At 43.7% G+C, this 22,662-nt stretch overlaps 1 protein-coding gene across 1 annotated transcript in view; it reads right to left on the bottom strand.

The window, feature by feature from the left end:
• Positions 1-1,794: 1,794 nt before the first annotated feature.
• ALDH1A3 (aldehyde dehydrogenase 1 family member A3) overlaps positions 1,795-22,662 on the bottom strand; it is a 48,075-nt gene continuing 27,207 nt past the window's right edge. Inside the window, exons 7-13 of the mRNA XM_077828000.1 lie at positions 20,881-20,994; positions 17,431-17,533; positions 16,455-16,639; positions 8,360-8,524; positions 5,750-5,907; positions 4,400-4,474; positions 1,795-1,923 (exon numbers count right to left, since the gene is read on the bottom strand). Coding sequence (XP_077684126.1) covers positions 1,851-1,923; positions 4,400-4,474; positions 5,750-5,907; positions 8,360-8,524; positions 16,455-16,639; positions 17,431-17,533; positions 20,881-20,994 — 873 coding nt within the window. The 3' untranslated portion in view covers positions 1,795-1,850. The remainder of the gene's footprint in view (positions 1,924-4,399; positions 4,475-5,749; positions 5,908-8,359; positions 8,525-16,454; positions 16,640-17,430; positions 17,534-20,880; positions 20,995-22,662) is intronic.

The following is a 22,662-nucleotide window of genomic DNA, read 5'->3' as shown; positions in this document are numbered from 1 at the left end:
TAATTTCTTTCAAGATTCAGTGACTGACAAGGGAGTTCAGCCCCACGCATACTTCTTCCATACCTCCTCATCCATCAGCACGGTAATAATTCTTACTTATCCAGGAGGTGCATCTCTGGTGAAGAAAGATATTGGGTTAGGCTCTAGCTTTGCGGTTTGCCCCACAATGCATTTCCACTTTAAATCCTAATTTCTGGGGTTTGTGATCTACTGCTGCTTTAGCCACCTGCATAACTCCCTTTGACAACAAAGGGCCCTTATGAGCACTCCAATGAAGTCAACAGGCATTTGCTGCCTTAGGAGTCCTAGGTACAACACAAAGGAGTTATGCACTTCAGGCCAATTTGCTCCTATGATGCCTGAGTGGGGTATTTGCCCATCACCTACCTTCCCTCAGCTTGGATCTTGGTTGAGGATTCTACACAGAGCCTTGCTGGAACTGGCTGTGCAATCAGAGCACCTTCCAACCACCCTCCCCACAAATCGCCCTCCCCAGCCAGTGCTACCCAATTTGGGGCCTGACTGCCAGCATGGCAGGAATTTTATACCACTGCCCACCTACAGGTGGCACAATGGCTTCCTCCAGCATAGATCCTCGGTGATTTAGCCCATGGAATGAAGACAGTTGAAACTTTGCATAACAGTCGTGGCCTGGGAGCAATTTCTTTTTCATAGCATATTTTCAGAAATCTGTTAAATTACATTCATCTGGGGGTGGGGGGAAACAGAGGTTTAGGAGAGTTTACTAATCCTGCTCAACAGCTCCAGCTGAGCAAAATGAGATTCACATGTTGGGATAATGATGATGGCAGAGAAGTGAGACGCAGGTCTCGCTGTCTCTCCATCCTTCTGTTTCTTTTGGAAGATTTCTGTTTGGTTTTCTATCCCATGGATGTTTTCTGCAGTGTGCGTGCCCTGCTACAAGACTGGCAGGAGCGCTGGCGTCATTATTGTAGATGCAGTGCAAAATCCTCTTGTGAAAAGTGCCTTAGTGAAGATTTATCATACACCGTATGAACTCTTCTGAAGCCAGACAGGTTGGTGAGTCAATGACTTGTTTTCAGTACCTGTAGAGTACATGTATCACAATACATAGGGTACAAAAGTTCCCCTCCCCCTCCAGTCTAAATATGTAGGATGAAACTGGTCCCACTGAAGTCAATGGCAAACCCGCTATTGACGTCAATGGGGCTACGCTGTCACCATTATGGAGGATGTGTGTGTATTAGAGAGACCAAGACAACTCTTTCAGATAAAAGTGCTTTACATAACCTTCCACAAAAACAAACTCCCCCCTCCCCATAGGGCTCAATTCTCCTCTTCACCCCAATATAACTCCTGTGATTTCAGTGCTATTATACTGGCTTATATCAGCAGCAATGCCGCTGAAGTCAATGGAGCTATGTTGGTTTACACCAGCTAAAGTCCACAGGTCTTTCAGCATTCCATTCTAGTGATGCCTTGGGTCTCTCTAATATGGCATTGGGGGTGATTTTGCCTTCAAAGCCACGGTACGATAAAAGCAGACTTCCTGTAAAGCACCGTGTGACCAGAAGTTTGGTCACTGGTAAGAGACTGATGTAAAGCCAAGGACTAGTCCACTGAATGCAGCATACAGCATGCGAGGGCACAGAATGAACAGCCGATAGGTCAATTAAATTCTGTCTCCAAAAGCTAATTGACGAGCATTCCAGTAGATTCAAAGTTTCTACAGAGTAAAAAAGTTCTCTTTGAAAAAAAGAAGTGCCGTTTTCTTCCCCGCCCCCCACCCCTTCCCCCATGTTTTGAACTTGTCCCCCATGTCTGCGTGTCACATTCAGAGTGTCAGAATTTTTAGGCCTCCAGCTCTCTCAGTGATTCTTCTGGGATAGTTTAATAGTGACGGTTTTCACCTCAGTATATTCTGCCAGAGCGTATTCACCACTGAAAGAAAAAATAAAGCAATCACAGCGCTTGCGTTTGCCATTTTTACCATACCACATTTTCATGTAGGACAGCTGCTTTCACCCAGCAGGTCCTACTTCATAGTATCGCTACATTTTATCTATGCTATGCAGGCTCAGATCATCAGCGGCTTTAAATCAACATAGGTCCTCCAAAGCCAATGGCGCTCTGCTGACTTATCGCAGCTAGAGAGCGGACCCGTCCTGTCTCATAATTAGGGCCCCGACCAAATTCACTGTCCATTTTGGTACATTTCATGGTCATAGGATTTTAAAAATCGTAAATTTCATGATTTCAGCTATTTAAATCAGAAATTTCACGGTGTTGTAATTGTCGGGGTCCCGACCCAAAAAGGAGTTGTCGGGGGCGTTGCAAGGTCGTTGTGTGTGTGGGGGGGGGGTTGTGGTTCTGCTACCCTGACTTCTGCGCTGCTGCTGGCAGTGGCGATGCCTTCAGAGCTGGGCAGCTGGAGAGCGGGGGTGGCTGGTTGGGAGCCCCGATCTGAAGGCCAGCAGCGGCACAGAAATTAGGATGGCCTGGTACGGTATTGCCACCCTTCCTTCTGCGCTGCTGCTGGCTGGGTGCGGCCTTCAGGGCTCTCCGGCACCCAGCTCTGAAGGCAGCACAGAAGTAAGGGTGGCAATACCACCCTCCCCCCGACCCTTAAAATAACCTTGCAACCCCTCAACAAACTCATTTTGGGTCAGGACCCTCAATTTGAGAAACGCTAGTCTCCTCTGTGAAATCTGTATAGTATAGGGTAAAAGCATACAAAAGACCAGATTTCATGGTCCGTGATGTATTTTTCATGGCCGTGAATTTGGTAGGGCCCTACTCATAATGCACTTTCTATATACATATCTATCTATCTCTAGAGAGAGAGAGCGCACACGCGCTTTGATACAAGTCTAGCAAGAGTTGAGTGGCTAATATTCACATGAGGAATGTCTCAATTCCCAGCTTGGTGGAATTCATGAAGCGTTTTGGGAGTCTGCAGAAGGAAAGGCACTGCGTGCACACTAACTAAAATTACAGACAGTAACTAAAATTACACTTGCTCTCTTCTTCCTTAGAATAAAATAAGCTTCTGTGTGGAAGCATGTACTGTATATACATATATAAAATATGGGGGTGGGGGAAACTTGTCGTGTGTGGCCTAACAGATAATGTTAGTATAGAACAACTAACTGGATGATAGGTGCATTCATTATATTACATCCAGGTCGGGGAGGGGGGAAGGGGGATTTGCCCCTTTTCTCTTCATTGGCCAGGGGATAAAGCCCTGATGTGATTATCTAATTAGGCAGGCCCTCATGCAAAGGAAAGCTATACATTTTCTCATGGTCTTTATAATCCTTTGGAGGGATGATTCATCATCCTTACTCTCCATCTTGTTTAGCAAATCAAGCATCTGAACACATTTCTCTTCCAAAACAAAGCCAATTGAGATGGTTAATAATAGATTGTGTGTTAACACCTAGGAAGGAGCTCTGTGGTTAGGACAAAGCAAGTCCTTAGGAAGCCCCTGAACAGGGTAATTGCAAGCTGCTTCTCCTATGCCTATGCAGCGATGAATGCGCCTCTGGAAATGTGAGTTCTGTTCCCAGTCCTGCCACTGATTCTCATGGGACGTTGGGCCAAAATTTTCAAGGGTGGACGCTAAGTTGGGTGCTAGAATGTTGGGGTGACCAACCTGAGACAGACCTGATTTCCAGAGGTACTGAGAAAAAGCTAGCAGCCCTTCAGTAACTGAAAAGCCTTGGAATGGGGGAAGCAGAATTCATTTTTCTCTGGCAGGCTCTCTGTATAACCACAGGAACCCATCCCCAAACACCTTCCCAAGCCCTAACCTCTATCAGCAGGTGAAGCAAGGGGAATTCATCACATGACAGCCTTGGTCTGATGTTTACCTGGCAAGGAAATATCCTTTATCGTTAAAGCAAGAGTAGGAGCTAGTTAACTGAGTTTTGAAAAGCGGTTTTAGGACAGAGAGCACTGAGTGCTGTGGATGACTTGCACTCTGGGCGAGGGGGATTCTAAGGGCACTATTCACATGAACAAATCACAATGGAAGTTTTTACACCCTCTTGCTCTCACTCCATTATTTCCCTGCCATTGTAGGGGCCTCGGGCACATAACAGTCTAGTCTCCGGTGGGCTGTAATACTTTGGTCTCATTTTTTTCGGTTGCTGGGTTTAATGTGGGGGGTTGGTGGCCTATGATATACAGGCGGTCAGACTGATTTGGTGGTCCCTTCTGCTCTCGAACTCTGTGATAAGTTTCACTGGTATAAATCACAACATAGAGGTGTAAGGGCAATCCAACCCCAACAGTTTAAGGCAAGCTTGGTGAAATCCTTACTAAGTCATCACACTTACAATATTGCATTTAAATTTCTAGATAGAAAAGAGATAACAAAACTGAGTTAAAAACCAAAAAACCAAAACAAACTTACAGTTCTCTGCCATTTCCTGACATCTTAAAACCACCAAAAGGAGCTTGTGCATAAAGGGCATTGTAGCAGTTGATCCTATGATCAAACATAATTTATCAGATTAAAACACTTGGAAGATGGGGGAAATATATTCATGTTTATTAATAGCCATGAGTTGCCTGACAAACGTGTATCTCTTCCCTTTTATATACTTCACTAGGTGTTTTATTCACTACATTTTAGTCATTTCAGCCACAGAGTTTGATTTTTTCATAGCAGGAAACAGAATATTTGAGAAACCATCATTCTCGACCAAGATTGGTCCTTTTTGTCCATTTTCCAGCCAGGACCAGCGAACACGTATGTAAAGGTTTTAAACTGTATCTATGCTAGTTTCCAAGCCTCGTTTAAAAACACACTTTTTAAAAAATATAACCTGGTTCCTTGTCTAGACATGCCCGCCTCAGCTGCAACAGCTTTGCTACTGTCCAGAGTGCATGCCGGCTCAACCTGTAGCGATGGGCGTAGGAATACAATTGTATTAGACACATCTGTGATGTGGTGAGAGTAGAAATTGCTAGTGTAACCCACTGGTGAGCGAATGTCACACTAGCTCCACCAAGGTCCTACTTCTATAGGACACTAGCTGTGGTGTGATTACAAGGATTCAAATCCTGATCCCTTGACTACAGCACCTGAGCAAGGTGAGCAGGATTTGGTCTGTTGCAACAGACAGGACTTTAGCATCACATGAAGAAGTGTGGTGAAGGTCTTCTTCAAAACCAAAGACCCCATTCTCCAGTAAATATCCTTACCGAGGCAGAGGCTGAAAATCTTGGATAAATACAAAGTATTGTTTCTAAATAGAAAAGATTTTTTAAAAACCATACTATCAGGCACCAGAGCAAAACTGCCATTGACTACAGCGAGGCCAGGATTTCAGCCCAGTTCTTTAAACTGTCCTAATATTAAATCAGGAGCTTTGTACACAAAATGCTCACTTGCCTCGTTAACCGGTAACATGGTGCCATCTACTGTTCAAACCGATTTGTTACCTTGTCTGAGACCTTATACAATAATTACATAATAAAGCTTCTCAGAAGGCATAACCATGTTCATCGATAAGGCAGCATATGCTGTTGGGATTTTCCATAGGAGAGAGTACATTTAAAATGTGTGGGAACTAACACAGTTTGGTTTCTCTAAAATACATTTCACTCTCACTATCTCATTTTGAGCAATAGCTATTGCTTCTTAGGACAAAATTTCAAGAGGAAGGGAGCTCAGGGTCAGTGCTACTGGTCAGCAGGGCTCAGACACATTGTAAACTACCTCGGTGTATCGCAATCCCATAGGCAGAAACACATTTACCAGACTGTTCCAGATTCCAGCGCAGAAGCTAATGTCAGAGCTCTGTCCAGATTCTTTGTGAACACTGCTGCTGTGAGTCCATATTCAGTGTTATTTGCTCTTTTTATGACCTCTTCTATACTTTTGAACTTCATTATCGACTGCACTGGTCCAAAAATCTGTAAGCAATTAAACCGGCATTACTCTGCAAAGATCAGGGAGTGTTCTGAAAATTAAAACTTAGAAATGTTGTATGGATGTCTTCAGTTCTGGTGTTTTAAGGTTTTAAATCTGTATGATGCAAACCTCAGAAGATTAAAGATTTTCCTTCGCATTATGGAATCTTGTAATCTACATGAGCAAAAATTATCTGGTTAAAATGGGCAAGAGAAAGTTCTGGATACGTTTAAAATGGTTCATTCTTTCTCCATTCAGAACTCTAACTTTCTATGGGCTCAACAGGCACTTGCTGTAGTTGAAATGTGCAACATTTACATACATTTTCACCCAGGTTTTCTACAGCCTCTGGTTTTCTATAGCTTTGTTGATACAAGCCACTGATTTTGCACACACAAGTGGCTGCCCACCACTTCTGCATGCACTCGCTCTGCAGGTGCATAACCTGGCTCGTATATTCATAAGGGCAATCTGCAGCCACAAAATAGTACAAGCCTACTGTTCTGAGCACAAGTGGGCTGAAGTTTCTCACGAAGTACAATACAGAAGCAATGCCAGGAGACTTCTATGTGCTGATGATCATATGCTATGCAGGCTGATACTCCACTGATGAAATGGAGACATGCTCCCACATGTAGCTTTCCACAGGGACATCCCCTGCAAGAGCTTAAATCAATTGTTTCACAAAAAGATGGACTCCAAACAAGTTGTTGCAAATTCCTGCCTTTTTAAGGTCTGTGTTCTTAATGGAGTCTTACTAGCAGACAGAGTAAAAGGACATATTTGCAGCAAAACTGCAAACGAAAGAAATTGGAGAAGCCCCATGAATCATGAGTTTGGGATCTGGAGGTAACTCATTTGAGAGAGGTTCGTCATGGGATTGTGTGTTCAGCTCTTATTCTTCTCTATTTTTAGGACACTCACGCCCAGGCTGACTGAGATTTTTCCAGGTTCCTCAGAGACTGCATGGCAGATCTGACACATCAAGACAACACTTGCTTTCCCAGGAGTACACAGTAAGTGTCCCCATAAAAAGGTCTAGGCTAAACTATCAGACACCAGTGTCAACAGGACCTTGGCAGCCACTTTATTCCCATTCCATTTCCCAATGGAAATACATTAGTTAATACTGTTTCAAAGGGACACCTCAGGGTCTAATCACATGCCGCTTGTTTCAGCTTGCTTGCTATTCAATACTGAAAACCAGAGCTTCTGACTAACAAGTCTGGTTTTCCCAGTATTTTGACACTAGGATGACTGAGCCAGCACAAACAAGGATAACAGCAAGAGAAGAATAGCGTTTACATCTGCAATTATTGGGCTCACCAAGTTTCTCTTTGTAGGTTCCTGGGATATTCTAACTTGTCCATGAGTTCCAACGTCAGGGTTTCACTCGGAGGCACTACAAGTACTCATGGCTTTATAGCAACAGTGGGGTTAGAACTTAGATCACCATGCCCAAAAGCACAGGGGGCATATCCCTGGAGCTAAAGGGGAACATCTCCTAACTTTGGGCAGCATAAACCCTGGCATGCATAGTTGAGCAGTTCTCATTCCATCCAGTAGGGGGCACAAAACAGCACATGGTACCCTACCGTATAATATGTAACTGTGGATTTAGATGGTCCAAGAATTTTCTGATCATGGAGAGGGAGCAGACAGGTGAGGAATTTCTGTAACTAGTAAATATATGCCTGAATTATTGCAATTTGCTGAATTTGCAAGTCAGAAAAATACTGTCAATGCCCTTCCATTAAAAATCGTTTCGTTTTCAGTAACAACGTTCATAGCAACTACATGAAACCCTGATTCAGCACCACATTGAAGCATATGCTTAAATTTAAACATGTGATTAAGTGTCAATGACTTTAATGGGGGCTTAGGAAGCTTTCCTGATTAGAGGTGCTTTTCTGAATAGGGGCCTGAACGCTTACAACTGAAGTTCATACACAGATACGTTACTGTAGCATGCCCATTGGCACTGTGCTGCTGGCACTTATTTTGAAAAAGAAGGGCAAGAAAGCACTTGTTTTTTTGGGGGGGGGAACCCCCAGGAATTATACGTACTATGCAAACAGATAAAAGAAAAACAGGCAATCACACTTTGGCTCTAACAACTTTGACAATATCCCCTTCCCTCTCCCCTCTTATTAAATTGCCACTTCTGGTTATTTGGCAGATTATTTTTTAAATAAACCTCGGAAATTCCCCTATTACCGATACGTTAGAAATTCATTTCTGCCCCACGCAGCTTTTTGGGATGCTCTGTCAACTTAATAAATTCTGCAATTTTCAGCAGTTTATTTTGCTTGACATCTACTAAGATCGTGGCTGAAAAATTTTCAGATTAGTGGGACTCTCACTGAAAATAATGAAGGAAAAGCACTGTTAAAATACTGTGGCTGTGGCTTCTACACGTGACCGGAAATCTAAACCCGCCGATGAGTACTGTACCTCTTCTTTGGCAATTCGCATGTTGTCAGTAACCTCAGAAAACACGGTGGGTTTTATGAACAGACCTCTGTCTCCGATGGCTAAACCCCCACACTCCAGCTTGGCACCTTCTTTCTTCCCGCTTTCTATCAGCTCCAAAATTTTATCAAACTGTTTTTGGTCAATCTGTCAGATACAAAAGGCATGTCATGGAACAGCAGCTCTGTGTTGTCACTGTAATTCCAAAGACTTGATTCAATTGCAGCTATATTATCGGACAATGGTTAAACAATTTCAGCACATTGTTAGATTGTACTATTGAGGTTTGCATTTCACTTAGGATTCAGCTACATTACGAAAATGACCATTTCTAAGCATGATTAACAGAGCTTGTCTATACCTGGACTTAGTCCAAAATAGCTATTGCACTTAAAAATCACCCCCTCCCTTAATGTGAATTAACACTCAAATGTAGACAAGCCTTTTGGAGACTAAGGGTATGTCTACACCAGTGGCTCTCGACCTTTCCCGACTACTGTACCCCTTTCAGGAGTCGGATTTGTCTTGTTTACCCCCAAGTTTCACCTCACTTAAAAACTACTTGATTACAAAAATTAGACATAAAAATACAAGTGTCACAGCTCACTTTTACTGAAACATTGCTGATGTTCTCATTTTTACCACATAATCATAAAATAAATCCATTGGAATATAAATATTGTTCTTAGAGCAGTATAAGCAAGTCATTGTCTGTATGAAATTTTAGTTTGTACTGACTTCACTAGTGCTTTTTATGCACCTCCTGGAAGACTTCTGTGTACCCCCCTTGGGTACGGTACCTCTGGTTGAAACCATTGGTCTACAGCACAGTCATGGGAAGTGATTGCAGCTCACATAGCCATACCCAAGCCAGCGGTAGTCTAGCCAGCTCAGGTACTGGAAGCAGTGAACCTGTGGCAGAATGCATTTCAGTATGGCCTGGGCAAGCCTACCTGGAACCTGGTCCTCACTCACGGGGAACTGCCATGGCTACACTGCTAACGGCACCCGAGATAGCTGGATTAAAACTAGCTCAGGTATGTCTGCATTACCTCAAATCACCCCCTGCCACCGCACCCTGTGGTACTAATGCAGACAGACCCATAACAGTGTCGCAACAATTTCTGGTCCTCTGTCATCCTCTTTCCACACTGGCAGGACCAGACAGCCCTAGGACGCGGTTCATCCCCAACCTTGTTAAACCAGTGAAGATCTAAGCATACCACAGCCCTCAGGTGGGCAGTACTACAGCCTGTTCCTTTTGGAAATGGTTTTTAATAGCAAGTGCACATCAAAATGATCCAGTATTGGACTGTCAATCTTTCCCACTCACTACAAACTTTCATGAGTAATTTGGCCTCTAGTCAGAGAAGGGTCCTGTTTTGACCTTAGTAGATGCGGGCATCAGGATGCAAGACCCAGCCCAAAGCAGACGCAGTCATATAACCCCCGCTAGATTATCCACCCGCGACAGTTCGCCATAATTAATTCTGACCTCATGCTTCCAATCTGAATTTACCCAAAAAACAAACATCAGAGCTCTGGGGAATAATGAGATATTTGGGAAGCCAGGTACACGAGGAAGAACACAATATAATGTACGTGTTGTTGAGTGCATGCAAAATTTGCCTCTGCAACAAAAACACAAAGCAAATATAAAGTATACATGACAGGTTTCAGAGGAGCAGCCGTGTTAGTCTCTATTCGCAAAAAGAAAAGGAGTACTAGTGGCACCTTAGAGACTAACCAATTTATCTGAGCATGAGCTTTCGTGAGCTACAGCTCACTTCATCGGATGCATGCAATGAAGTGAGCTGTAGCTCACGAAAGCTTATGCTCAGATAAATTGGTTAGTCTCTAAGGTGCCACAAGGACTCCTTTTCTTTTAAAGTATACGTGTTGCACTCACATGTAACACATAGGGTAGGGTAAAGTAGAGGATGGAAAACAATCTTTCAAGAACGCAAAGCACTGCCTGGGGAAATGGCTGCGATCACAGATGATGCAGGGTGCCACCTGCAAGAGTTGGCAGGTGGTTTGCATATTGTTTATTTGCCTGGTTGCCACACGTGAATAATCTGAACGGATCTGTGAGCGCTTCCCATGCTGACCTGTCTCTGGCCATGACCAATCTAGGTCAATCAACCACTCTGCATCACAAAAAAACAAGAATATTTATACAGCTGTAACTTCTTGTAAAGCAAAGGCCTGTTAGATGATGAAACACATTGAGGAAAAAAACAAAAACAAAACAACCTGTTTCCAAAAGCGACATACAAGGGTAGGATTGCTGGTGCTTTTCATTTCAACTAAAGCTTGCAAGACTCTTAACTCTGACCACTACTTTATCAAGGAGAGGAAGGATAATCCAATGGTTAGGACAGTAATGTAGCCCCTGGGAGACTCAGGTTCAGTTCCCTGGGCTGCCAGACTTCCCGTGTGACCTTGGGCAAGTCACTTAGCCTCTATGCCTCAGTTTCCCCATCTGTCCAATGGCAATATTAGTACTGCCCTACCTCCCAGGGGCATTGTGAGGAGAAATAAATTAAAGACTGCGAAATGTTCTGATATATTATGCTTCTGATCAAACAAGAGCTATTTATTATTTACAGTTTTGAATTTTGGTTTTACCCTCTATTAAAGATGCCTGATCTGCTAAGACAAATGCTGTTATTGATCCATCTAAACCAGAAAGCAGTGGTCAATACCTGATTCAGAGGAAAGGAAATATATATATACACACACACACAGACAATATTGTATACCCCTCCCCCAACAACCATAGTAGAAGCATCAGAAGAAAAGAAAAAAAAAAAAAAAAACGAACAACCCCTCCTAGCACACCTGATTAGTTGGGCAAGGGTCTACATGGAGAAGCCTTACCTTCCTGATGCCTGCAGTATTTCAATATTATTTCATAAGCAGATGTTTATGACCTGATGTGCGAGATTTGATTACTCTTTTATTATCTTGCTTTGCTCAACTACACGTTATTGAAATTATCCAGCCTCCTAAAATCCAGCACCAATGTCTGACTCAGTGGCTTCTGCCCACTGAATTCCACAGGGTGACTCTAGGTTGCATAAAGGAATATTCACTTTCATTTGTTTTACGGGTGTTGTCTCGCTCATTTATTACAAGCAAAGGTATTCAACCCACAAACGCACACCACAGACTAACTGGAGTTCAAGATGCCACTCAGAATTTTGTAGGGCCCCCCTCAAGGTCCCGCCAACATTTTCTTCCCAAGCAAAATATATTTCTTATTTGTGGTTTCTCCTCCCATGCATGCCCCATCCAGGCCTTTAGCCATCATTGTGGCCCTTCTCCAGACCATTTTGATCTTTGCTAGAAATGTAAGGTAAAATACCCTTAACCAATGTGTGGCAGAACATTGTACGGTTTTCTTCCTCCACCGGCTGTAGCAGGTAATTGTGCAAGTAGACTAGATACCCAATCCACCAATATCTCATCAGAATGGGCAGACAGTGGTAATCTGTCCCAGTCTATTAGGGTTTTAACACAACTGAATATTGTCTGCCAGGCACCATTTATTGATGGATTAAGTAGCAAATTTGCAGTTTGGACTGACTTACTGTATTATCCTCTACAGTCACTCAACCCCAAGCACCAGAATTCCCTGGATCTGCATGTGAAATCAGCACTTGGCTCAGACCCCCCATGCTGGATGCCATGTATGCTGCAACATAGGTTGGATGGACACACCCACCCTGCCTAGGTGCTCAGCATGATGGGACTGCTTGCTCAAATGATCACTTGTGGCTGGTGTTGGATCCCCAGTCTCCTTGTTATTGGGGCAGGAGTAATAGAGGATTGCTATCCTTGCTGCGTGATCTGAGGGCAGCAGAACTGCACCTGGCATACCCCAATGGAGGGACTCACCCTCAACTGAGCGGCACTCGCTAGACAGGGGACATGGGTCCCAAAGCTCAATGAATTGAGAGAGGGTGGGGAGAGGTACTTGTATCTGGTGGTATGGGCCCAGTTTAAGGGTCCCAGATACCATGTAACCCTTCCTCTCTCCATGGTATAACAAAAGAGCTAATTCGGACTCAATTGCTGCAGAGCTGAAATCGCTGATACCTTGGTCTAAATATTAGGCCTACTTTGTGATAGTGTCTCTGTTGCAAGAGGCTGTCCCACTAACAGCTGAAATCACTGACAGCTGTGTTAAGTGTGGGGGGTGGGGGCTGAAGACATCTTGGTGAGGGGGCAGCTGGTGGAGAGGCATAGCAAGTGGCCAGCAGGGTGGCTGGTGGAGAGGGCCAGAGGAGAGCCCCACAGAGGCGTGGCAATCTGCCTTTGGGGGCAACAAGCAAGTGCCCGAACAGTGCAGCATGTAAGGTGCCTCCTGATTCTCCCCCTGCCCCCCTCCACACAAGGTGGGAGATGAACTCTGCAGATGAACTCTGCAGATGAACCTCTGAAGTCTGGGGCTGCACTGGCAACTGTGAGTGGGGTACAGAGAAGGATGGGCACATTAAAGGGACTTTTGGGTTGCTGGACTTAAGAGGGGAAAAGGACACTGCCCAACTTATTTGGGGGTGGGTCTTTTGCTCATGGTTTGTGTTTATGAGCCCTAGTGGTGGTGTTTTCCCAAATTAATGCTGAGTTAATTCCCTCCTTTTATTAAAAGTTTTTTGCTAAACTCAGACTCTGTGCTTGGGAGAAGGGAAGTATTGCCTCTTAGAGGCGCCCAGGGGGTGGTGTATTATTGTCCCAAGGGGTGTGGGCTTGAGCCAGTTTCGTGGTGTATTGTTGAAAAGGAACCCCTAGACACTGAACCTGGACCTTGTTGCTGACAGAAGGGTTACACATGTGTTCCCCTGCGGCCCTACAAAGGGGAAGCTAATGCAGTAACTCGGCTGCTCATATACAAATATGCATGGGCCATACATATCCTTCCTATGGGTCAGGGAGACACAAATGGATGTAAGGCCAGGGCATCCCCAGGAAAGCAGCCTCCCAGCTCCTGGGCATCTTCAGGGAGAGAGTGTAGTGTTGTGGCCTGCTCCCATTGCGCCAGCTGCATGCTATGACCCAGCCCAGAGGAGCAATGCAGCGTGAGTTGTTGGGGCTATTGCCACACATTTTGACGTTTGATGCAGAGGGAACAAGACCCTTTGTGCAGATAGAAAAGGAGTTTGGGGCCCAGCAACTATGTGGCCCATCAGCTACACGGATATTCTGCAGCAGGGAAAATAGCATACATGGGGGGGGGGGGGGGGAGGGGACAAGGAGAAGAAGAAATATTCTATGTAGCTTCCTTGCCCTGACATTGTGCTCCTTCTCCTTACTGTTTGAATGCCTATTTGACGCCCCTCTGGGTGCGCCATGCCCAGAGCAACAGCTAAGGCTTTTAAGTATTGCAAGTTATTAAACATACATCTAAGACGTGCTCTCTCTATATTCATCTTCCCTGCCCAGGAGAAGGTAATGGAGAGAACAATGGAATCTGCCTGCTGCGGCTCTGACAGTGGACACAGGCCTAAGGAGCCATTCAGCCAAAGTCTCCCAACTGTGTTTTTTTAAAAATGTCTAGACCATGGGCCAGGTTTCCAGCTGCTGGCACTCTGCATTGCTCCACGGGACTTGAGTGGAGCTATCCTGATTTACACCAGCTGAGGAGCTGCTCCTAGATTCTCACAGCAGGACCAAAAGAACCACCTTGATTTGGGACATCAGGGATTTTTTTCTGGAAAAATATTTTGCAGATTTAAAAAAAAAAAAAAAAATTCCAGACCATTCAGCCTGGTGTAAATCAGGAATAACTTGACTACAAATGGAGTAACTCCTGAGTTACATAGGTGTAAGTAAGAGGAGAATCTGATTCAGACACGCTGGGCCAGATGGTGTAAGCAGAGTTTCAATGGTGTACACAAGCTAAGGATTGAGCCCTGTATCTTTGGTAACTACTTCTGGAGGATTTACTGGTTTTTGATATTTTAAATGGTTTTGAAGGTTTTTTCCTTTTCCTTCCCCTCCTTGAGATTTGAGCCATTTGTTCCAAAATGCACACATTTCCCCACTGCCAGCCTGGAATGCACCCTGTCCAAAAGCCAGACTCCAGAGAAGCAGCTGTTCTGATTATGTGAAGACAGAGGAAATGGTTTGTGTTGTACTGGAAGCTACAGGACCGTGCTGAAAACAGCCTCCCATGCTCCACTCCCTATCTTGGGTCTCCTCTTGTTTAGATAGTTAGCACACAGACATGCGGGAAAGAGGGAAAAGTCATATGCATCAGATCAGGTAGAACAGGAGAAATAGGACATGTGGTCATGTTGCTTGTGAGCCAGTGAACACCCCAACTTCACTACTAGCTGCTTTATCATCTGTATTACCATAACACCTACTTATGGACCAGGACCCGGACCCTGTGGTGCTAGGTGCTGTACAAACACAGAATAAAAAAAAAAAAAAAAAAAAAAAAGACAGCTTCAACCCTTAGGAGCTTTCAGTCCAAAGTACCCTCACTCTCACTGAATAGCAACTAAGGCCTGGTCTACCCTAGAAAATTAAATCTATAACACTACATCACTCATGGCAGGGGCGTGAAAAATCCACACCCCTGAGCAACACTGTTAAATTGACCTAGTGTAGACAGCACAAGGTCGACAGGAGAACTGTCCTGCCAACTGAGTTACTGCCTCTCAGGGAGACGGATTACCTAGGCCAGTGGGAGAACCCCTCCCGTCAGCAGTGAAGGAGATACCTATGAAGCAGCGCTATTGCAGTTGTTTAAGTGTAGACCAGCCCTTACTCTGCAAGTAATACCACTGGCTTCAAATGGGACTGTTTGCAAAGGAAGGTGTTGCTCAACGTAAGGCCACATCTACACCACAGCACTGTAGCTGTGCACTGTAGCGTAGATGCTTCCTACAGGACCAGGAGGTACGTTTTGTTTCCCAGGTGCGGTAGGTCATCTCTCCCCCCAGCTGGCAGGAGCCAGAAGCATTCTTCCATTGACCTAGCTGCATTTACACTGGGGTGGAGGTCAGCACTCCGGCATACCAATTTTTCACACTGCTGAGCAATGTAGCTATGTTGATCTAAATTTTAGCTGTAGACTAGGCCCAGGGAAAGGCATCAGAATCTGGTCTTATCTCACTAGCCATTAGTTAGCATTCTTTAAATTACCACATACCTGTTATCAAGGGCCCCTTTCTGCCATCCTTATTCACCTTGAGCTGTAATTTACTCATGCAAGCAGTCCAGTGATTTCAAAGCCATGACTTGCACGAGGAGGTTGTTATGCGCAGTCAGAATGGCTGGCAGAGCTGGGCCCTCATCAGTTTCAGAGCTCCAACTGTAAGCAGAACCTGCCTATTTCATACAGGGCTATCATGGTGATGGCCTAAGCCTTTCAAGTCTGTGTTGGGAAAAGTCTGAACTAGTAGAAAGTTATGGATTCCAGAGTTAGAACAAGCCGTGAAACTTTTTGGAGTGGCATTTTCCCATTTACCTTTGGCAGAGCACAAGTTTTAAGGTGCCACGGGTTTGTTATGTTTTATTAATAACTGGTTGACCTAGGAGAAGATGAAACATTTCCCTCAATCGTGGATCTTTATGGCTTCCTTAGAAGGGATAAGAAGAGGTGTAAAAGCCCAAAATGTTGGCAAGGCTGATATTCAGCTTGGCACCGTCCTGCCTTCTGCTTAAAGGACTCTGCTTAAACCCCTCTCTGTGCATTAGGGGTTTTTGTTCTCCACTTCTACATATTATTCCTCCTGCAAGGGGGTGGCATCACTGTTTTATAGCTGAATTATAACACATCTGCAGCCACCACACTCTGCCTGCACAAGATACTCCGTGCCGTAATAGGTTTTGCATTACTATGCAAAAGGGCAGCCCACTTGGGTAAATTTCTTTATTGTCCAGCTTTCAGTTCATTTATGGAAAGAGCCAACATGTCAACCCTCATGATTAATTGATGTTTAGAACAGAGAGAAGAAAGAATACAATGAGGTATTAGTCACTGGATCAGGACTGCAGCTCACACAGGAGCACCACTCGCACCAGGAGTGCGGAAAACTATTCTTGAGCACATCATCATTACCTGTGGCCCTTGTTCAGTTTTGGCATCGAATGGGTCTCCAATGAGTCTTTTCTTGGCGTACTCCACGCTGCGCTTGACAAATTCTGGGTAGATCTGCTCCTCCACAAATACTCGAGAGGCAGCCGTGCAGCACTGGCCTTGATTAAAGAAAACTCCTTGATGGGCACATTCGACCGCCAAGTCCACTGGAATGGAAAGGTCACCACAGAGAGAGTGAGGCGTTCTACTGACTTGAACCAGAAATTAGTGAGGGACTTTCAACAAGTCTTGTTATCTGTTCCCCCTCTCAATGCTTCCTCAAAAAAACAAAAACAAACATGCTCACTTCAAGGCGGCCTATAAAAATACCAAAAAAGAAAGCTCCCTGTGAGCCTCAAGACATGACCAAATCTTCTGACTGTCTGCACCACCATCCTCCCTCCCGGTACAGTCTCTGGTTGCGCATGTCTCAGCTAAGGGCCCAGTTCGGTCACCTTGACTCACACGGAGTAGTACCTTACTCCCCACGAGTAGTCCCATTAAGCTTGGCAGAATTTAGTCCTTATCCCCTGTGATGGGAAGTATTGTGGGACGGATGCTGCCTTTACAGAAAACAACTGCAGCTTCTCTTCCGTCAGGGAGACTAAAACAAGTCAGCGCAGGAGTGCTGGCTGAGAAAATTGTGTGGGCAGCCGAGCAGGGGTGCATGGCTACAATACACCATCTCTGCAGCCTCAGCCAGCGGGGCTCTTCCCTGCCCCAGAGAGGGCAGCATTCAGAACAGTCCGCTCCTGTTCACATGAGCCCTCCCTTTATAGCCTGGCTGGTGCAGGGAGTGGTGTAGCACACCCTCTAGCAAAGAGGTCTTGGCCAGGCTTTGTGGCAAGTTGGACCACGCTGTGTCCTCTGCTGGAGAGGTTACATGGGAGTCACTAGCAGTGCTGTGTGGGCCACGGAGACTAGAAAATTAATTAATTGCAATGTGACAAATACTTACAGTCAGCATCTGCACACACAATGCAGGGGTTCTTCCCTCCAAGCTCCAGGGTCACCCTTTTGAGATTACTTTTAGAGGCCGCTTCCTTGATCAGTTTTCCAACCTATGGCATTGGGATTCACAGGACACAGGTTTATTCCTCAAAAAAAAAAATTACTTCATTCAAAGTGTCGTAAAATGCATGAGGTTACCAAGAGCAGGACAGGCTGTGAAACAGCTGGAATTGCAAAATAATTCTTCCAGGTTTCTAATTGCTGAATTTTCTAGTTCTCAGCACCTGCTTCTACAAGGTACTTAGCCATCCAAGGTGGGCCTTGCAATTTTAAAAAATCACAAATATTTATCATTTGTCTTAGATATAAGGGAAATGTAGGGGCCTGGTATTATATAGTTCTTACCTATGCAAGCGGTCCCCTGGAAGTCATTTTTTGGACAGAGTAAGGGCTGCAGGATCAGGCCCCTAATTGGACAATGCAGGAAGGACTACTAATGGACTACTGTTCTTATAAAAAGAACAATCAGGTGACACCCTGCCATTTCTTATGAAATCACTGTCATGGCTCCACAATTAAAGAAGGGATTCGGTCTCTGGTATCAGTAGATCCTCTACCACATGACAGGTTTTAATTTTTGACTACAGAACGAATTGCCCTAAGAATTTACAATATAGTCATATAAATGGGGCTGGTCAAAAAAAAAAAAAGAGTTTTTTCCACGAAAATTTTTGAACAAAAATAATTTAAAAAAAATAAAAACAAATTGTTTCATTTGAATTTTCACCTAGTATTTTCTGACAAGATGATTTGAAAATCAACCATTGTGATCTAGTCGGTCCTCCTGCATAACACGGATCACAGAACTTTCCCCAAACAATGTGTGTTTGAACTACAGCTTATCTTTTAGGAAAAGATTTAATCTTAACTGAAGAATTGGTAGATTAGTTCACCATTAGAACACTCTGGCCCTTAAAAATGTAGGCCTTATTTGCTGTCTGAATCAGTCTAGGCTCAAATTCCAGACATTGGATTTTGTTTTACCTTTGCCTGCTCGACTGAAGAGTCCATCATCAAATGTTTGTTCCCTAAACATGCATTTACAAACTGTGACCAAGTTACTCCTTAGCCTTCTCTTTGTTCCACTAAAGAGATTGTGCTCCTTGATTCTATGGTATGTCCTTTCAACCTTGTACTCAGTTGTGTGCCTGGGAGAAACACTCAGATCTTGTTGAATCAGAACAGTAAAAAAACATAAAAGTTTCAATCAGCTGAAGAGCTTGTTACACTCAAGTTTCACCTGCTACCTTTATAACCAGAGCAAGATTCCCAAACCAGAAGTGAACCTGGTCCTTCCAATTAGCAGTGCAGAGTCCTCCCAGCTAGCCCTCAAGATAATAGAAACAGAAAGCGGTCTTCTGCTGAAAATTAACATAACTTGCTATAAAGCTAACTGAGTAAGAGAGACCTTATATGGTAGCTGCTTGATTAGGAATAAATTAAATATGCTGAAAAGTAGGAAGCTAGAAGGAGACACTGTCAGGTAATTGAAGATCAAAACTGTTCGGCATTTATGTTAACCTAAAACATGGTTTTAAAAACGTTTTCATTCTCCACCTTTCCATGTTCATTTTGATTTAAACAATCGCCTGCAGTATTTGCACCCAAATACTAAATCCTGATGCTAATACACAAGAACCAGAAAGTGAAAAGGATTAGAAATATCTACCTAAATAATGTACTCAATATGACCCTCATTACTGTGTCAAAGCACTTTGATTTTTAAATGCCCACCCACAACTCAAAGATAAAAATACCACGTGTAAAATCCTGACTCCAGTGAAGTTGATGGAAAACCTCCCACTGACTTGGATGGAGACAGGATTTCAGCCCGAACATTAAGATAATGCATTAGATAGTCTTTCTTGTAATGACAGATCTGTTCATGTTTTATAAAAAGTGGATCCATAAAAACAAGAAAGTTTATAGGATTTTAGAACAGAGTGCCTGATTTTGATTATAGAAAGATTATTCTTAGCCTACAAAGATAATTCTATGTATTTTACATATTTTGTCTAATTATATAGAGTATCAAATAAAGGGCAACACTCAACATGAGCATGCTGCCGATCCCATTCATATTTATATTACAATCTTCATAAGGAAGAAGGATGCTCTGTGCCATGTCCCCTTTGGGATAACCAATGGGAATGCACATATGTATGATAAGCCACTAGATGGTGTTGTTAAACACAAAACATTTGGCCTTCAGCATGTCTTTGAACCTATAAAATGAGACACACCTCTGGTGTTGGAGAAGGCAGCTCAGTGTAATTTATCATAATTATGCAAATTATAAAAAGCATGCAGTGAATGTCAAAATGAAGGCGTTGGAAGAATGCTCAAGTAGGATGCGAGTACTCAGAGGAAAATGAAAAACAAACAAGTCCAACACATGGCCTGGTTGAATAGCCAACATGCATAGATCCTTGGCATAACGCACCCTCCTTTATTGGATGCTGCCCTTTGTCATAGCAGATGAAGATATACACATGCTGCATACATTTTGCTATAGATTTTCTTGCATTATTATTACGGGGCAAAGGAACTCAGCAACTAGTGGGGGGGGGGGGAAAACAAGTTTCAGAATTTGTTAGTCTCTAAGGTGCCACAAGTCCTCTTTTTCTTAAAACAAAACTCTTCAAACTCGCCGGCAAATTTTGATTCAGCAGCATTCACCACCCTGGCATGTTCTCTTTCGGCCTGCCATTAGAGCGCTCAGGTTTTAGTAGCAAATATCTGGCTCATCACCTCACTAAAAAAGTGAAATTCAGTATATAAGTTGGTTGCCAGTTATTTGCTCAGTACTAACAGACAACAAGAGTTGGATCAGCACAACACTGACCAGGCACACCCCGCTCCCTTCCCCCAGACTGCTAACCCCAAGCGAGCACTTGGAGAGATCATTTTCCCTGAGCAAAGCAGGCTTACGTCTCTATCATGCATGTACAGCCAAAAAGGATGCTTATTGTAGTGACATTTTAATTGTATCTAAATTTAAAGGGAGAAGAAAACATTGGGTTGAAGGTGTTTTTATGATACCATTTTTACTATCAGAGGGCCAACTCTTAGTCCCTTTCATAACAAAAGTGGTCATTGACTTGGACTTCAATGGGATCAGGATTTGGCCCAGAATGGATATAACACTGGGTTATATATAAGCATATATATATATGCTTTCGACAGAAGTGGACTACAGTGGGAGCAGCCAAAAACCTCTGAAAAATTCCACCAAGTAGATTTCGTTTTTCCAAGCACTGAGTATCACTGAAATTTACAATGGTCCAAGCTTCCACAGATAGCACTTCTACCAGAGAAATACTGTTCCTTGCGAAGAGCAGTATCCGGTAATGCACTAAGGCTAAAGGCAAGTTTAAAGCAGGAAGTGATCACCTACCTCTGTTGATCCAGTGAAAGCTATTTTGTCAATGTTCTGATGGGCAGAAATGGCGGCCCCAGCTGTGGGGCCATATCCTGGCACTATGTTTACCACACCGGGAGGAAAGCCCACCTGAAAATGAAATGAGAGATTATACTATAGAAATAGGGTAATAAGAACCATTCAGATTTCTTCTCAGCACTCCAATTTTCTTGGACTAAGAACCAGGATATACATGTAAACTATGCTCCCATTTTACCATCACTCAATGGAAATAGTTTCTATAGTGTTTTTGATCTGAGCATCTCAAAGAATTTTATAAACATTAATTAGATGAGCCTCTCAATGCCACAGCGAGTTAACCAGCACCTCTTCCCTGATCCTGCAAACACTTTACGTATATGCATGACTTCTCATATAAGTGGTCACACTGAAACCAGAATCAGGGCCCGAATGTTAATTAAACCCCAAAGTATGCTTAGTACTTTTTAAGAACGAAGCATGTAGCACCCAAAGGTTTGAAATCAAAGGCAAACAGACAATTTTCCAGATTAAGAATGGTTTTCATGATCTTTTCCAGCACTGTGGCTGCTTGCTACCTCCTGGATTGGACATGATGAAAATAAGAGCCACCCACAAGTACCTGGAATCACCAGGAGAGAGAGAATTATTGAAGGATTTGCATTTTGCAGCCCTGCTGTTATAACAAAATAGTCTTCTGGACAAATTTAGCCTCCAGCCACAGCTATGCATCCCTAGTCAATGGGAGACGAAAGGCAAAATCTGGCCCTTTAAAGTTTGTTTTGAGCAGAAAGTTCCCAAGGTTGCCTTTGTGGTTCTTCAGAGGCCAGGAGAATTAAGATGTAAGTAAGATACCATTAGATGATGCGTTTTTTTCCCCACTAGTGCCAAGAGAGCAGATGGTAACCAGTTTTTAACCACATTTATAATGTATTAACCTATGACAGCCATTTTGTGTGTTCTGGCACAATGACAATAGGAAAAACTTTGGTAAAATTCTAGTGAAATGCAAGCCAAAGTCTTGGCCCAACTGATCTGCTTATTGCTCTCTGAAACAGTAAATGGGGGGCAGGGATAGCTCAGTGGTTTGAGCATTGGCCTGCTAAATCCAGGGTTGTGAGTTCAGTCCTTGAGGGGGTTGTTTAGGGATCTGGGGCAAAAATTGGGGATTGGTCTTGCCTTGAGCAGGGGGTTGGACTAGATGACCTCCTGAGGTCCCTTCCAACCCTGAGATTCTCTGAAACAGGGGCTGCTGTGAAGATATATATTTCTAGGCTGGCCAGTCTGTTTCTGACTGGGAAGTGCAGGCACACAACCCTAGTATCCTGTGAGTCACTTGTTATTCAGCTCCCTTCATTTCTGGTGGATTCTTCCAGTGCACACATTCATGAGGCTAATAAGAGAATGCACCTGCACTAAGAGAATAAGAGAATGCACCTGCACTAAGAGAATAAGAGAATGCACCTGCAGGAATCTCATCTGACACAGGAAAAAAAAAATAAAATAAAAAGAACATGGTTTGGTTATAAATTGCCTTGGAAAATTCTACTTTCTTCTGGGTAACGTTTTAGGGTTTTGATGGTTGTCTAGCTTGCCTGTTCCAGCTTGTGGGAGGGGAGGGGGGAGACAAAGGATGCTCAACACTTTGCTACTTGCTCTGCAGGGAACGTTGGTTTAAACTCTTAGGTATTTGCTAAACTACTTTAAAAAAAAAAAAAAGCAAGCAAGAGATGTGTGGGGCCATATAAGTATAGTCTTTGGGACTGCCCATGGCAACAA

Source organism: Eretmochelys imbricata, chromosome 10, assembly GCF_965152235.1.
Source record: "Eretmochelys imbricata isolate rEreImb1 chromosome 10, rEreImb1.hap1, whole genome shotgun sequence".
Lineage (NCBI taxonomy): Eukaryota > Metazoa > Chordata > Testudines > Cheloniidae > Eretmochelys > Eretmochelys imbricata.
This window is presented reverse-complemented; position numbering and strand designations above follow the sequence as displayed.